General features: G+C 41.0%; 1 protein-coding gene across 4 annotated transcripts in view; it reads right to left on the bottom strand.

The window, feature by feature from the left end:
• The window catches only part of pde4d (phosphodiesterase 4D, cAMP-specific), a 175,725-nt gene that overhangs the window by 15,218 nt on the left and 142,854 nt on the right, over window positions 1-17,653 (bottom strand). For 3 of the 4 annotated variants that reach the window (XM_041041853.1, XM_041041852.1, XM_041041854.1), the window contains 4 exons: window positions 6,657-6,848; window positions 5,196-5,232; window positions 5,019-5,095; window positions 4,577-4,626 (listed from right to left, as the gene is read on the bottom strand). In XM_041041853.1, coding sequence (XP_040897787.1) covers window positions 4,577-4,626; window positions 5,019-5,095; window positions 5,196-5,232; window positions 6,657-6,848 — 356 coding nt within the window. Of the gene's footprint in view, window positions 1-4,576; window positions 4,627-5,018; window positions 5,096-5,195; window positions 5,233-6,656; window positions 6,849-16,120; window positions 16,802-17,653 lie in introns of those variants that run through there. The other variant, XM_041041855.1, reaches the window with a different exon arrangement.

The raw sequence follows: 17,653 nt of genomic DNA, 5'->3' as shown, positions 1-17,653 counted from the left end.
GTTCAAATCCTGGATTCCTCCTTTTAAGAGTAAGTCAGATACAATCCCAGGAAGTACAGCTGCAGGTGATGGATGGCAAAACAGCCACCTGGAGTTAGTTCTGGGCGTCCAGATGAATGTTAACAGTAAGGAAACCACAGCAGAGAACACAGAGGAAACCCGCAGAGCTTAAAACACAAATCTCACACAGACAGATTCACACAGACAGACTCACTCATTATCCCCCATACACAGCACACATATCACATTCAGTAATCTTGGTGTATGAGGTTTACTCTATCATTCATAAGAGAGGTGTAATTCCAGTCATGTAGCAGGATGAACAGCAGTCTGCTTAGCAGGCCCATGTCTGCCATAGGAGGGATGGAAGGAAGACAGGGACGGTGGAAAAGAGAATCCAGTGAGAGGCTCAAAACAAGTCAAGATCCATGTCAATACTGTCCAGCACGGAACAAACATAAGATTGTTCACAGCATCCTGACATGGTTAACAAATACAAAGACATCTCTCTCTCTCTCACACACACACACACACACGCACACGCACACACACACACACACAAACATATACACACACACACAAACAGACATGCACATGCATACACACTCACACCAGACGAAATGCTAACCATAACACATCATGATTTTGTCTCCTTAGCCTCTCTGCCAATAAATACATCCATGGTATCCGGGACACAAAGGGTATAATCCGGTGGTGTGTGTGTGCTGGGTAGTGTTTCCTATAGATGCTGTGTGTATAGGGGGTGGGCTGCTGTTGCTTCGGCGTCCCTGGTAGCCAAACGTGCTGCTCTCCCCAAGCTGTACCTAAAGCCTGAGAGGACTGCACTGTGGATGGGGAAGGGAGAGTGACAAGACATGGACTGGAGTGATAGAGGAGGGGAGTCAGAGCTGCGAGCTCCCTATACTGTGTGTGCATGAATGCTAATATGTGTTCAGCATACAAATACACCAAAACAGACAGGTAAACAAATAGATGGCTGGCGATATGGTAAAGATGGCAGGGCTTTATCGTCACAAGCCCTTCCTCAAAGATCTTTCACTTTCTTTTAATTTGAAATTGAAGACGCCTCCCTCAAAGTCAGCCCATGTTAACAGAAAATGTCACCTTGTCAGAAGCCAATTAATATTGATGCCTTGACTAATTTGGGAAAGCATAGGCTTTTAATGCTATGTGATCTCTGATCTGGGAGGGGGCCACTTTAGCTGTAATTCAATTACACAGACAGAGAAAACAGTGGCAGATTAAAATACAGGAGGACCAAATTCAATCACATGATCCCATATCAGTTTAACAAGTAGTTAGCATTTAGACTAAACTATCTAAACTATATATTTAGACTATTAGGTTTGAATGATACAAATGCTGCTTTTCCACTTATCTTTCATTCTGGGACATATTATTTTAAAAGCAAATGATGCAAAGTTTACAGTTCAAGGTTGCATGAGAAGTTTCTTAGCTCCTGAATATTTCAAAGGACTATCACAATTTGGAGTCATGAATTGTTTTATTATATTGTATACTAGGTTGGGAAACATGCACACCATTTTTGTTTCCATGCAGGTCAACCTGCATGACCGCTAACCATCTCTTAACTTGTTTTGTCACCTTGTATTTTCAACAATGCCCCCTCTCTTGCTTCATTGTCTTTGACAAATCTCTCCCTCCCTCCTTCCATTAGCCCCCCTCCTCTCCCACACTCTTCGTTTCCTCCACTGATCTCTGAACATCCTTCCTCCTCCCTCTTTTGTCTCTGTCTCTCCCCTCTTTCTCTCTCTCCATCTCTCTCCCTGGTGTGGTGTCAGTGGCTGGGGTGCTACTCTTTCTGACAGCAACTGCACTGACGTCAGTGACATTCTTCTCATGCTCAGTGCGACATCAGACACCGGCGCTCAGAGAGGCCACTCTGCTGCACAGACGCAGGGCTGCAGCCAAACTATGTACCGGAACAGCTCGACAGTGAAGTCGGACTGTGAGCAGGAGAAGACGATAGAGGAGAAGGAGAAGGAGGAAGGGGGAAAAGGAAGAAAAATGCAGAGAGGGGGAGAAAGGAGAGGATGCACATCCAGAAAAAAGAACCTGATATTGGGAATTGGGACCTAATATTGTCTCTAAGAACCTTAAGCCCTCTTTTTTCCATGCACAGTACAAGATGCAGTACCAAGGAGGGAGGGAAAGGTAGAGTGATTTAGAGTGGACTCACTCACAATATAATTAAATCTATCTACAGATTAAAAACAAAAAGTATGAAAAACTCTCATATCATTTTGGACTGAGAATATGAGATGTTAGATGTTTAAAAGAGTATTGTCTGCATAAACGAAATGAAACTCTCTTTAGTTTAACCAGCATCTATTCTCATTCACAATAAAGAAATGGTCACATAGAACTAGTGGTAATTCCTTTACATCTTGGAAGATTTGAAAATGATTTTCTTTATCTCAACAATAAGTTAAAGACAGATCACAGATAAATGCACTGACAAGCAGGAGAAAGAGCCAGGAAGCTGAAGCTGGAAAGAAAAGCAGAGAAAGAGCGAGGAAGCCTAAATGTAATCCCACTTTTATTGACCACTATCTTCTCCCTGACTGATTTACTCGGTTACTATTAATTATGCTTCCATTATTGCCTTTCTGTGCATGATGACTTAGTCACTGCCTCAGTAAGTCTTTGCATTACAAGCAGTCAATATTCTCAAACAATCAAGCTCATGACTCACAGCTGTCACCAGTTTATGGCAGGGCCCATAATGGCTGTGCACCAGTATGATTGTGTTCTAAATTTAGCACAATGTCACCAGTTCCTCATATATAAGCAGGTTATGTATCGGGAATATGATTCTTGGGAGTAATGTCTGGAAAAATCTCCATCAAAGGTGGAAGAAAGCAAATTTGGCTCCCTTTATATCTAAGTATTGTATTTTTTTTTGCATTTGTAATAATAATAAAATAAATGTTTTTATGCCCATTTAAATATGCATAAATGTGTGTGTTTATGTGATTCTATGGGTTTCTGTGCACATGCCATAGGGATAATTTTACTAAAGAAAACACAGTGAAATTATTTATTAATGGTGGAGGTTATATGGTCTCTCCTGCTTAACAGCAGCTAGGTTACAGCCATTGATACTGCTAAAAAGCAAAGTCACTGTCAAGGACAAGTCTATTCTAGCCATCTAAGACTGTCTGTGCCATGTCCTCCTCAGAACAAAAACTCAACTTTGAACAGGGCAGACACTCTGTGCAGTAGACACTGTCTGTCAAGTGAATGACAGAACATCTGACTACTAAAGTCAGGAACGACTATATATATATAGGGCCTGACAGTCCATCACTGAAGTACTGATAAACCTATGGTTATGGATAGACAGGAAGTGCTGAAACATGGCAGCGTGTATTGTGCAAACCGATACTTAACACTTGAGCATCACCAAGATTCTTTGACTTACAGAAACTGATTTCCCTTTAAATAGAAGAAAAAGACTGATTAAGAACGCAAAGACGTGGAGGTGCACAAAGGGTACACAAACTGTCTGCAATAGTCCATATATGTATAGTGGATGGGACATGTCAGCTTAAAAAGTACCACATAAGAGCAGACACTAAGAAGCTCTGTTCACCTGTCTTGCCAAACGTCTGTAACTGTTACTTGCTTTTCAGGAATTGGTTGAATACATAAAATATACACAAAGAGCCACACCTATCCGAACTTTATCGAAAACAGCAGTACAACAACAGCTACTGACAGGGAATTATTTGGTTTTGGTTTACAAGTAATACTGTACTTGCTTCTCTTGTCCATTGCTCAAGTGAACCAGTTCTCTGCAAAATATGTCATCCATATTTGTATTCTGACCATGATGGATATCATGTTCCTGTTCTTTGGCTCTCTGCACAGTACGACTGGGTTTGCCAGGATCTCCACCATGCTAACATCTTACAAAAAACATAAAACATCACCATAACAACTCTGGCATCCATTATATCGGTTTTTGTTTATTTACTGTCCAGTTTTAAGTTAGAGAGTGTATACTACTACTACTACTACTACTACTACTACTACTGCCAATACTGCTAATGCAGTGATACTTTAAGTGTTCCTATTCAGCATTTATAAGCAGTATATGGACATTTATTAAATGTTTTATAACACATTGTAATGAAGACATAACTTTGCTTATTAATGTAAAGTATTTGGCAACAATTATAACTTCTATAAAGATGTATTTTACATTATTACAACTGTTTTACTGTTTGAAAAATACATTGATGAACACATATCTGCCTACAGGTACATTATGATGTGTTATGAATCATTTATTAAATGTTTAAAAGCTGCTTATAAATGCTAAATGGGGGTTTAAAGTGCTACATATTACGTAGTTTTACAACAATACTAATAATGTTTACATTTTTTATAGCAAAATCTTTTCTGTTCTAATCTATTCATGATTCCCAGATCACGCATCAAATCTCTCTCTCTCTCTCTCACACATACACACACACACACACATACAGCGAGGACACAAGTCATCATACTACTGTCATTGTCCACATACCTGTGAAGGTGGTCTTGGTGATGGGTGGTGGGTTACACATGGGTGATCTCCTGTCATGGTGGAAACAAAAACACACTGAGACATTTCCTTCCACCAGAAAACACAATCAGTATTTATATTTTAAAAACTCGCTACATCATTCCAAGCAGTAAGGAAACACCACTTCCTTTTGCTTATTTTAACACATGGTAAGGAGCACCATACCCTTACGTTGTAATGTTGTTGTAGTACTCAATAAGAACAGCAGAGGGCGATCAAAGTCAAACTGTGAGTGAGCACTCGACACAGCACAGGCCACTAATTTAGAAGACCAACTTAGCCCATAAACTAACTGAGGTCAAATATTGCTAGCAAATATGCTGGGATCATTGTTGTCTGTAATACTGTTACTCTGCCCACTGTGAAAGATTTCTGTATGAAAAAAAAAACTTTGGCAACTTACTTGTTGGATGCTCTGTCTTGCTGTAGATTAGTTAATGCACCAAAGTTGTTTCGTACAGTTCTCAAGCTGGCAAGAACCTGAGGGGAACACAGGAGATTAGGAATGAATCATACAGTATTCATCCATTTATGACCATATAAAACATGAAGACAAGAAAAAACTGGCACAAGTGCTCACCTGTGCAAATGGCGTTACAATCATATCGTCACCATGACTGGAAGAAACAAAGAGAGTGGCTTTAATATTAGATGCAGGTCTATAGCACATTGACATTCGACAACAAACAAGTGTGCTCATGTTCTACAAAGGTCAAAGGGGCGGAGGGGGGGGTCATCACATCAGATTAGTTTCAGCGCCGCTGATGCACTCAGTCACAGTGACATGTTTACTCAACACATCAGCTAACAGCTGCGGCCCTACTTCACAATGTGTAATAGGTTCAGAACAGTTTCGGGTTTCAGAAACAGAATTGAAGGGATTTATTGCTGGACATCTCTCTGTACACATAAGGTACTTAAGTGAATGCCAATTCCAGCATCTATCAAAATATTCTCACAGTAAGGACACTGTAAAAACCCGCAAGCTGTCTTTGCACCTGCTGTACCAGCAATGTCCCTCGCACAGTCACCCTTTCTCCATGTCCTCTCCCTCTCTTTCCAACCCCAGGCTGATAGGCTAGATATGCTCTGAGAGCGATGGAAAGAATCTTTGCAGGCAGATAAGACAAAGGGCAAAGCAATGAGTTGAGGTGATGGATGTTCACCTTTTACTTAAAATGAATGTTTGATAAGTTTAACTTGATTATGAGGTTGTATTATTAAGAATTTCATAAAGGGAGCTGTTAAGACCAGTTGAACGAAAACTTCTAATAATGGTTTTTAACATGGTAACTGGATAGTGGGTGTAGATCAGTGAAGGGTCAGTGGTTTAATCCTACAGAGTAAAAAGCAGCAGCAGGAGGGAGGAAGTCTAAGGTTACTGTAGGACATTATTGTTCATCCTTTTGTCTATTTGTCTTGTCTTGTCCAGCAGGCTGGATCGAATTGCCAGGTTTTCAGTCAATATTTTTATTTCCTGTAGCACTAAGTGTACACTGAATGTAACTGGATAGCAACCATTGTGTGGGAAATGGCTATTAACATATACACTGACCCAGAAGAAGCCAGCTGATCTGCTTGAGTTATTGTTGTGCCTGGAGTGTGTCTTACTGCAGTTGTAAGGTAATGATGTGTTAGTATTATAAAAGACAAATGATCAAATGAAGTCAGAACTTAAACTGATTAAAAAGAGTGCACAAATCCATTCCATTGCCCTTGAGTGATACAGACGTAATCAACAATTTGGCAAAATATCAGACACATGAACTGCGCTTGTGGATACTTTGTCACTGACCACCTTGTTTGTGCTACTGGATGTGGCTAACAATAGATGTGACACTACACAATCAGCTGTTGGTCATGCACACTTCCCACCAGGGCCAAAGCAATCAGCGTGATAGCTTTAAGACCTGGTCCGATAAACATGACACAGATTCAGAGAGGTAGAAAAAAGTCGACTTAACAGCATTCAGCACAATAGGGGGCATTAGGGTGCATTGTATGAAGGTTCAGGTGGAAGCAAAAGACATCATGCACTCACATGTCACTGGCAATGGAGGAGTTTCGGGACATAGACTTGGGTGAGAGGTCGTAGTCACTGTCAGAGCGGTAGAGGAACGACTCTCTCCGTTGGCTGTGGACAAAATTGGCCTGGAGGATGAGGCCTGAGCCCGGGCTGGCCATTGGGTCCAGGGGGCTGCGACCTGATGACGTGCCATTGTCCACATCGAAACTGCACATGGAGAGAAAGCAAAAGGAACCAAGATCAGAATATGACAATGCACAATTGACATTATTCAGATATTATAAACAGAGAAAATGTCTTATTGCAAAATGTAAAGATTGTTTTAATGATATTTCACAGGTCAAGCAACATTTGGGTTCATATTGAACTCCACAATGACAGTAATGCTAAAATTTATGGTACTGCATGTTTGGTTTTCTTTTAACAGTCAAAAGAAGAGGGGAAGCATAGAGTCACCAAGTTTCTTAGACTTTATTTCAAGAGCCAATGTTTAACAGGGCATTTTAGCTAATCTAACTCCCACCAGAAATGATGCAACTTCGCCAGACTTTGTACATACCAGTTCTTGCGTGCCACGCATGAATTAATACATTAACTTTATTAACTAAGTGTGGTATGTCATAGATTGCACCGTGCTGTTTTATGTAGCTCATCTATCCATGCCTAAATAAATCACAGGTTTTATGAAAACATTAATTAGAGGTCTTGATGACTTCAGAGCTTACTCACATATTGACTAAACCCACATGAATTTTTTTTTCCAAATGCAGCAGCATAGCCTCTGCCGTGCATTTCCATATGTTGCTATAAATTGGCTCTATGGTCATGAGCTGTGAAATTCTAAGCATAACATGGCACATGCGTCATGAACAGCGTAAGCATGTGGGCCCCTATAACCGCCCCCCACCCCCCCCATACTAGGCTCCATGCTACTCATGCACTGCTCACTGACTTAAATTTGCTCATAAGCTTGATGTATTAAAATTATAATTAGCCAGTCCCTCATTATCTGGCTGATTATGGGATGATAATGACTGGTGGCCAACTAATTGGCACATCACCAACAGTTAGAACTAATGCAGCAATATTCAAAGCCATCTACATACAACCAGAAGCGATGTGCTTTGTTTAAATTGTGCACAGGGCCACAGGGAATACCTCTGCTCTAACAATGCCACTGACTCACTGATGAAAGGTGTTTCTAAACCACTGACACCATTTCCCACTGCGATGTCACAATGAGCTCCTTAGTCTCCTACGTGATTGTTCGCCCAGGTGATGACTAATGCCTCTCACCAGGAATATCTGCCTCATTGCTAGGGCTACCAAGCAATCCCATAATCCGGTCTGGTGTGGATGCTAAGGTCAGGGGGGATTCCGCAATGTGTAATACACCAGGGATGACGTCCCCTTTGTCATCGTCATCATCCTTACTATGGAAATAGCCAAACATTTAATCCAATATTATCCAAGCCAAAACCAGGACAGGACACCCTGCTCACGTTAGCATTTTTCTGCAGTTGTTGGTATGTTTATTCATGCATATGTGTGTGGAAGAACAGAACAGAAAGAAAGAAAGAACAGTGCAAGTGTACATACACCTGTGCTTCTATGGTGTAAAAAGCACATTTCAGGGCTTAACTAAAACATTCAACTATCAACTAACACTGTCCTTGTCATTACATAATGAGAAATGACTAATATTGCTACTGGTACCCTTCCTGTTTTCCATTTTGAACTTGTATGTTTTCTTAAGGGTATTTCACATTCTCAGCAACAGATGATTCACTGACCTGACAGGCGCAAGCTATTAATCTCTTTAAATTGTGTTTTGCGAGTTTGTGATTGTGCTCATGGTTTGTGAATGTGAATGTTTTGTGAGAGAGACTTTAAGAGGAAGAAGTCATTATGCTGTGTTTTCCTCCCCGAAGGCCATATCGCTGACACAGTCCAAGGCTCAGCCTTACACACCCTGAGTTACAAGCATGTATTATGGATGGGCTCTATCTTCCCCACTCTCTCTTTCCCATCTCATCCAACTGTCAGAGTCAGTGTGTCAATGATATCCTCTCAATGCACAGTCTATGAATTACATGATGCTTGGTGTATATGGTATCATTACATGGAGTTACATAGACAATTATTATATTAATCAAGGACTACAGCTCTACTCTAGGGCCTGAAAGAGAAAGTGGAAAAAAAAAAAACTACAAATTTGTAGAACATTTTCCACCATTTCTTGTGCAGTTACTTCTCACATCAGAAACAATGGGTTATCTCTGTGCATCTGAACACACTCGACACAGGACATGCCGGGCATATTTTCCACAACAAATAATTGGCTAAATGCTGTGCTGTCTCTCTGTGATCTCTCTGAGCAGCAGGAGCTAAGTGAGTGTGAGCTTTAGCTGTGGAATGGGATAGTTTGGCCGTCTGCCTGCTGACTGAGGAAAGGGCAATCATATTGTCCTTGTCCCCTTCTCTAACTAGCTCTTAGACAAACACACACACAGAGGCAGAGAACTAATACGGGAGTTACGACGACTCCCGCAACTTTTCTCCACAGTTGAGTTTGTCTTATCTTACACATATCAACCCAATCTCTGTCTCTGAGTCTGCTCACTATGTCTTTCTATATTTAGGGGTAGATCAAAAACATGTAACTCTATACCAGTTTTTTCTTTACACACAGACAAACACTCATACACAACCCCCACTCCACACCCTCTTATCACATCAAGTGATCCATCCGTTATATTTATTGCAGGTGTGAATACTAGATCACACCAGTGACTTATAAGTTGTCATTCCAGGCTCAGGTCTGTTCTCCTGTTGTTCTGTGCGGTAAGTGTGTATGGGCATGTGCATAATGTTCACAAACAAGAAAGAGACAAAGATGACAGATAGCGATAGTGAGAGTACTGAAACTAAAAGCAAGCATATGTTTAACAGCTGATTCATTATCGCACTTGCTCTGGCGTCACAGCCTACAGTGATTCCCAGCCAAACCTCAGACACGTAACTCCCCTCATAGTGTGTGACTGTACAATGTGATTACACGGACACGCCCTTTTTGGGAATGATACAAACAATCAACTAGCTTACTGAGGTATTGCACCAGCATTGACATCACAGATGGAAAAAAAAGGTCAACACCCCTGTGACTATGTTGTGAGAATCAACAAAAAACACGAGTAGAACCCACAAGGGGATTATTGTTGAGACGGGATGTAAATCCAGCATTACTTAGAGGCCGAGACAATGGCAAACCACAGTTTACCCAAAAAGGGAGTGATCCTGGGCCGAGATAAAATTGGCAAGGAAGGAAATATTTGATTCGCAAACACTGGACAGATGACGGATGAGCTCTCTCAGGCTGCTCAAGATATCCCATCTGCTGAACATCACTGCTAACACTTGTCCTTAACTTCTTGTTCATCATCAGAAACGTCACACCACCTATTCCTTCTACCTTTCTTTGTGCTAGAGCAACAAGTTGCAGAGTTTCCCCTAATATCTGTACATATGGTCCAGGTTAAAAATGAATCTGGATCACCAACCAAAATGGAAAATCCAACTGTAAATGGAGGAATCTCTGTCAGTATGTATTCTTGATTTTCTCAGAAACCCCTCATCTGAGGACCCAAGGAAATGCTGTCTCAAAACATTTTTCTGCATGTCATTCCTTTTTCTCCCCACACTGGCTGTCGGTCTTTACTGTTCCTTTCAAATTAGGGCATAAAAAGGCCCCCCAAAATATTGAATAAATTTTTTTTCATGTTATTAATTAATTTCAACTTAAGTAAATTTCATTGATTGATTTAATCAATATATTTGAATAAATGTAACGTAATTAGGTGAATCTAATAAAATTTAATTGAATAAATTTGATCAAAGTAAATTAATTCAACTTAAACTCATTTCATTGAGTAAATTTTCCATCGACTATTGGAATCAACCCAATCTTTTATGATCTCACAGTGCAAAATTCCATGATGTCAAATTCCTGTGACGCAATTTTCATGTCATAGACCCATCTGTCAAACAGCTGCACAGGGTGGCTGTTGTCACTTTAAACTGTAGGGCACTGCTGGGTCACGAATATGCCTGAGGTCAATGCATAGCTCTTTTAAGCTCACTCCCTCTCTGGCTTTCTATAACTTCTATCTCCATCTACTCTTTCCTTCTCCATCTGTCTTTCTGTCTCTTTCTCTCTCTCTCTCTCTCTCTCTCTCTCTCACTCACACACACACACACACACACACAGTAAAAGGCATAGATCAATGACTCATTCATTTTAAGCCCTGGGTCGCTTGAGCAATTATAAACACCACAGAAGTTGATGTGACAGAGCTGTGAGGAGACGTACTGGAGAAAGAGGTCAGGGTTAGTGTCTTTGATAAATAATCAGCTGAGCTGTGGATAGTGAGGCTCTGCTTTCCAACAACCATTCAGAGTTAGTGTACCAGAACATGTCCAACAATACTAGACATAACAAGAACACTGCCGGGCAAAAGTTTAAGAACACCCTTATTATTCCCGTTTTTTAATTGAAATTTAAGCAGTTCAAGTACAGTGAATAACCTTAAATGGTACAAAGGTAAGCAGTGAACTGCCCAAGGTTATAACTTACAGCTTTCTTGTAGCAAAGGAAGTAAAGGCGTTGAAAGTATATGCAGCCATTTACAGATGCCCCAACTTTTGTTGATTACTTACAAACTTTGTGTCTGTACAAACGCAGTGTTACAACAAACTGTTACTAGACGTTCTGATGCATTATTAGGACAATACTGTACTGAAGGATGTCGTACTATATACTGCTATCAGAATGGTGAGAAAAAGGCAAGTAACAAAGGAAGACAGACTGGTTGGTCAGGGCTTCATCCTACAGCAAGATAATGACCCAAAACAGAGGAAAAAACTTGATGGGGGCTTCAAATGATGGTAGACCAGCACAGTCTCCAGACTAAAACCGCATCCAGCTGGCATGGGATGAACTGGACAGAAGGTGAAAGCAAAGCAACCTGCAAGTGCAACACATTTGTGGGAATTTCTGCAACAGTGTTGTGATAAGGTTTCCAAACAATGTTTCAGTTCCATTGTAGGAAAAAAGCCATGAGTGTGTTTGGCTGCTGGATGATTCAAAAAGATTAAATTCAAGTTAGATTTAGATTCAGTTTAGATTTAAGATTCCATGACTTCTTATTTATTCTAAAACTTCTGAGTGCTCGTGTACACCAAAGGTGCAAAGAAGTGCAGAGTGTTGTTGGGTTTATATAGAACATGTAAGAAATGCTACAACTTTGACTAACTAAAATTAAGATAAAACTGAGGAGAGATTTACAAAAACTATGAAAAACACTTTCCAAACATGTCTGTGGAGTTGTGTGGATCTGAACAGAGCTGTGTGTTGAAGCAGACAGAGGGAAGACGACACTTGATTTATTTTAGAAGGCTGTGAGGACACAGGGGGGAGCAGGCAGTGAAGGAAGGACAAGGAGAGGCATGTCAGAGCTGCGTGTGTGTATGTGTGTGAGCATTCAAGTGTCTCTGTTTACGAGGACTGTGAAGAGTGTGTTCCTCCTGCATGCATGTGGGAGTGTCGGCATGTGATCCTGAACATGTATGTGGTATCCTTGACCGTGCTCTAAATGCAAAACAGCAACCCGTGACTTAAGAAAAGAAGAAAGAGGCCAAAGGTGACACACACAGATGACAGAATGGGGACAGATGACACATTTAATACAAGCATATGGCAACAGAAAAGATAGGTTGGTTTGGTGGCGTTACAGAGCCAACATCTCTACTTTACATGCTTCTATGACTGATAACTTTAAAAGAATACTGTAACAATGCCACATCGAAGGAAAAGGTGGTGTCCCAGCAAATCAGAGAAAGTTTGAATATTAGTTAGTATTTAGAAATCTTCACCTACTCTAACTGACAAAGCGCTTTCAAAAGAGAATGATTAATCAGTAGATTGTGTTCTTTCATGCTGACATGCTAAACGTCATGGTTTTATCACCACTGATAAACATACAGATCCATTATTATGAATGAGCAACAAATGATGTGATTAAAGACATAGTATTGTGTCATCAGAAAATGGTAAAAGAAAACAGAGTTTTGTGCTAAAATTTGATTAAATTCCTTGTACTGAGGTATTGAAAAAAGTATTCTTTTGGTATTGACACTACAAATCTTACCATATTAGCTTGGCTATCAAAAAATTTCAAACAATAAACAGCAGTTCAGAAAACTGTATTACTTTCCTGTAATGCAGCCTTTAAGATCAGAAAATAACATTCAAGCTGTAACAATGTCACGATAACAAAAGGTTTATATCGGGACGAGATTATACTGATTTGACAGTGAGGAAAGGGAAAGATCCTGATCCTAAAAGGAAAAGGGCTGAAAATTCAATTCATCATTATGTACTTGTGATTACATGACTATTATCTTTTTCTTTGCCAAGGCTTAAAAAAACCCACCAAAAACTCCAAGTTGTAACATATTAGTGCTCATAAACTTCTTTTTCTCAGCATTTCCTTTTGAAAAGTCAGTGGGCAAAACAATATCCAACCTTCCGATAACATGAGACATGAGGTAACATAAAAACAGCTTGTGAAGAGGCCAGCACCCACAGGGCAGTTAGGCCAAGCAGATAAGTGACTGACCTCTCGCTGATAACCAAAACACATTCTATCTATCTGGCTCGCACTCACACACACACACGCCTTCTTAGTCACACATTCGCACATGAACGGAAGCACCTCAATCTAAGTGAAATTAACACCCACCAGGCAGCAAATGCTACAAAAACCGGTCTTTGGCAGAAAGGATCTAAAAGGATCTAATGCCACACTGGCTAGAGAATTTGGGAGATGAAATTTCAATGTGCGCCTTCTTCATTCACCAATAGGACTTGACTGCACAGAAAGCTACACTGGAAAAGGTTAGGGATTCTTGTTTAGACGAACATGATATTATACTACATTGTTTTGTAGTATATTTATCCTCAGAGGTTTGAACTCTATCTAAGTTTCTTGCTCTCCTCCTAGCTTTTCTTGCCCTGTCAGGTGTAAGCACAGTGAATCCATCACTTTAGTCGTGACACTGCTTTAGTGTTCGCTGTCACTGTGCCTTTCAGAAAACTCAATCAGTCATGAAAGACACACAAAGAAGTCACCATGGCAATGTAGCGTCATCTCAAGTCACAAAGTCACAAAGCAAAGCAAACCAGTTCGTCTCCCATATACACAGAGGTCCACTTAACTATGCACCTATTTTCAGTCCTGTTCATCATCTCAAGTCTGGCTTACTAAAGGTCAACCCTGGAAAAATATGTTAGATAACTTACACTTTGTCAGGGCCCTATTAGAAACCTGATAACACGTAACCTTCAACATTTACTGCTTGTCTGAGATGACCAGCTGGGGACTGAAAAAGGCCAGATGCAAACATTTGAGTTCAAAGTCCCACATTCTCAACTTCTCCACGCTCTATCTCGGCACATCATAACATCACTCCTGGTTTTAAACTGAGGAGGAGGTGCTACAATAGGTGTGGAACTCACAGGATTTCACAAACATCCGATCATCCCCTTTCCTCATTCTTCACCTTTCCAAAACTCAAGTCATATTTACTGAGCTAACATGCTGATGGATATGCACAAGTCTCTGTACACCAAACCTGCATTTACTCGGTTGGGTGGAGTGGGGTCTGTTTGAGTTTGTCAGGCCCAGGGGACATGTCACACACCCAGACCACGTCGCTGTCTTAAATATACGCACGTAGACACACACAGGTAATTGTGTACTCCAAATACACATGAGCACACAAGCAGATATATAAGCACACAAAGACACACTTTGTCACAACCATATAGTTAAGAAACACACACACACACACACACACACACTAACAGATACTACATTTGTGTGTTTGCTGCACTTATTTTGATGAGAATTAGCTTATAAACGGAGGGAGATAACACTCACCTCTTTCTGCATTACACAAGCACACACTGCACAAACAATCCCACCCTAACACAAAAAGCTGAATTATCACCTACAATTTAGGTCACACTGACAGTCACAAATCTACAGCAAATATCAAGCACCAAGATAATTATGAAAGACGAAGCAATGAAGAGAACTGGTGAAAGAAGCCTTGATAAAACAGTAAATAACAGAAGAGAGGAGGGCAGGACAGATGGAGGAGGCGGTATGCTTTGTCCAGCTGAGTACTGCTTTTGGTAGCCATTCAAAAAGATGGCTCATACGAATCTAACATTGCCAGATTCTCAGCTTTAAACATGAGGAAAAGCTACATTCTGCAGTCAGTTCTAACACTAATGTCAGGCTTATGTGTGGCCACACTATGGCTTTTACACCCTCTGTCCATCAAACCATATCACATGCTGTCTGTCATCAGCACTTGCTCAGAGAAACTACGACCCTCAGAGACCTAATTAATATGTCTTCATTTCACACAAGCGTCATTTCCTGCTGGGGATGTCGTAGAGCAGATTAATAAACTGACAATGTGAGAATGCTGTGAACCCTGCAGGGGGTTCCAGCAGGGTTCAAACACTTGCTTGCTGGGTAACCTCCCCTCCTCTACCACCACCACCACCACCATGACAGACACTGTGCATTTGTCCGAGGTTGTTCTGATCCATTTACAGCTCTGCCTGAGAGGACCACAATGGAAAAACTGCAAATATTAACTTCCTGTGTTAAAGCTACAGGGAAAGTTTCTTACTAAGTAATGTGTGCTGACAGGCAAGGACAAGTCGAAACAGGGGGGGGGGGGGGGGGGGGGGGAGACATGAGGGGAGGCCAGGGCGAGTTCTGCCCCTGGCAGTGCACATTGCATCCCACATTAATCTGGAGCCATGTGCAGACAGAAGAATATACACTGTGACACAAGACATTGTACAATGAATGATGCTTTTGCTGTTTTAAATCCTTGTGCTTTGGACAATTTTACTAGGTGAATTTTCCAGTGAGTTCTCATAAAAACACTGAAGGTAAGACACCAGACAACTACACTAAGTGTTATGCTGTTATTGAGTTAGTCTGGTAAAGTATAACATACACTGAAGTAAAGGACAGAGTTAATCTAATCTTCTGACTTCACAACATGCTCTGCTCAGAAAAAAACTGACAAACTGACAAAAACCACAAACTGACATATCAACAGGGTAGAGAAGGTTTTTGCAGTGAACCAAGGAAGAGGCTTTGATTGTAGAAGAAGAAAGGTGGCATTCAGACAACAGTTGAAACATCCAAAAACACAGAGCACATCAAACCTACAGGGGAAAAAAACCCCAAAAAGGAAGAACAAAGCTAGTGAGGCAGAGAAAAGGTGTTTCAGAAATCAACATGCAGTCAGAGGGAGAACAACACAATAAGACACACAACAGGATTAACAGAGAAATGCTGCCAGCAGGACAAAGTTCCTGGTCTATTTACCATATTCCCTCCGTGTTCTTCAGTGAGCTGGTAGAGCGCGACCGTGGTTTAAGAATGATACTCATGGTCTGGCTTTTCCTTCCACATTCACAGGCACTACATGTGTACACTGTACGCACACACACATAAAGCCACACATAAGCACACCCCCTTTGGGACACCTGGAGCCCACTGGCCAGCCCTCCGCTGTGGTCTAACCAGTCCTCACTGGTTTGAAGTGATCCAGTCGGAGCTTCCTTCCCTCAGTCCGGTGCAGTGGTCAGGTCTGCCGAGCTGCTTGAGAGCAGACCTGAGTTTAGTCAAAACAAACCCTCCGTCCAACAGTACTCCACACCGCTGCTCTCCCTCGAGCTCCGATCGTCTGACAGTAGGTAGTTCTTTACCCTGCTCTACCGTCCTCTCTCTCTCTCCCTCCCTCCCTCTCTCTCACTCACTTGCACTTATCTTTCTTGCCAGATCAGCGTGTGATCTTCCCCTTTCCTAATCCAGCCATGCACTCACTCTGTTATTCTTTCTCACTCTGCGTCTCTCTTTCACGTCCCTGTGTTTTTTTCCTGACTGGCGGAAATAAGATCTCCTCTTCCTCCCACGTTACTTTTTTGCCCTCCTTCCTTACCTCTGTCTCTTTCACTCTATCTTTTTACAACTGTGTCCCTCTCCCTGAGTTACATGACTCTCCTATTCTCTCTCTGGCTCCTTGTTTCCCCAGGCTGCAGCTTGGGTATGTCTGGAGTGGGAGGGGTTGTTTTGGTAGTAGTAATTCCTTGAAGGGTGGGACTTGTATCCCCCAGCAATCCTAACAATTGTCTAAAGCGTCGATTGCTCGGCTGCCACAGTAACCTAAAACCAACAGCTAAAGCATGCCAATGATTGCAGAGCCTGTGCAAAGATAGTTCGGATGCGTTTCATTACGTGATTCCAAAAGGAGAAGAAATAATGTGAGAAAACAAATAATTTACTGAAAAGCTCATGATTTTTTGGCAAGATTTAGAACTACAGTAAAAAAGGGTTAAGAATGTACTGGCACATAACAGCATTAAATTGAGAATATAATGTGTGGGAGTGAACTGAGAAGATATGTGAAGGGAAAGAAGGACAAAATAAATTTTACTATTAATTGTAGCAAGCTATTTTAAAAATTACACATGATATCTAATAATTTATCCACAGTCTAATGCTAAATAAACTGACTTGACTTGTCAGCTTACTGCATATACACACAAACAGACACACACACACACATTTAACTGCCTAAATTGATTTAACATTTCATTTTGTCAGGGCTCAGAATGAGGTTTGTACCATTTTAATTTCTAATTAGTTTATGGTGTTTATTTGTATAATTAATGTATAGATATTATAATTTCCGATTTTTAGATTCTGTACACGGAACAGAAGAACTTGGGAGCGCACACCATTTCTATAGATGAAAGCCACTGTGGCTAAAATGAGTCACAAAGTTGAACACCCTTTTTAAGGCCACTTTGTGCCAGCCCTACATTTTTTTGATCCTCTGCAAAGAGCCTTAAAAAA

This window comes from Toxotes jaculatrix, chromosome 7 (genome assembly GCF_017976425.1).
Source record: "Toxotes jaculatrix isolate fToxJac2 chromosome 7, fToxJac2.pri, whole genome shotgun sequence".
Lineage (NCBI taxonomy): Eukaryota > Metazoa > Chordata > Actinopteri > Toxotidae > Toxotes > Toxotes jaculatrix.
Note: the sequence above shows the minus strand (reverse complement) of the source record. Positions and strands in the feature narration are given on the sequence as shown.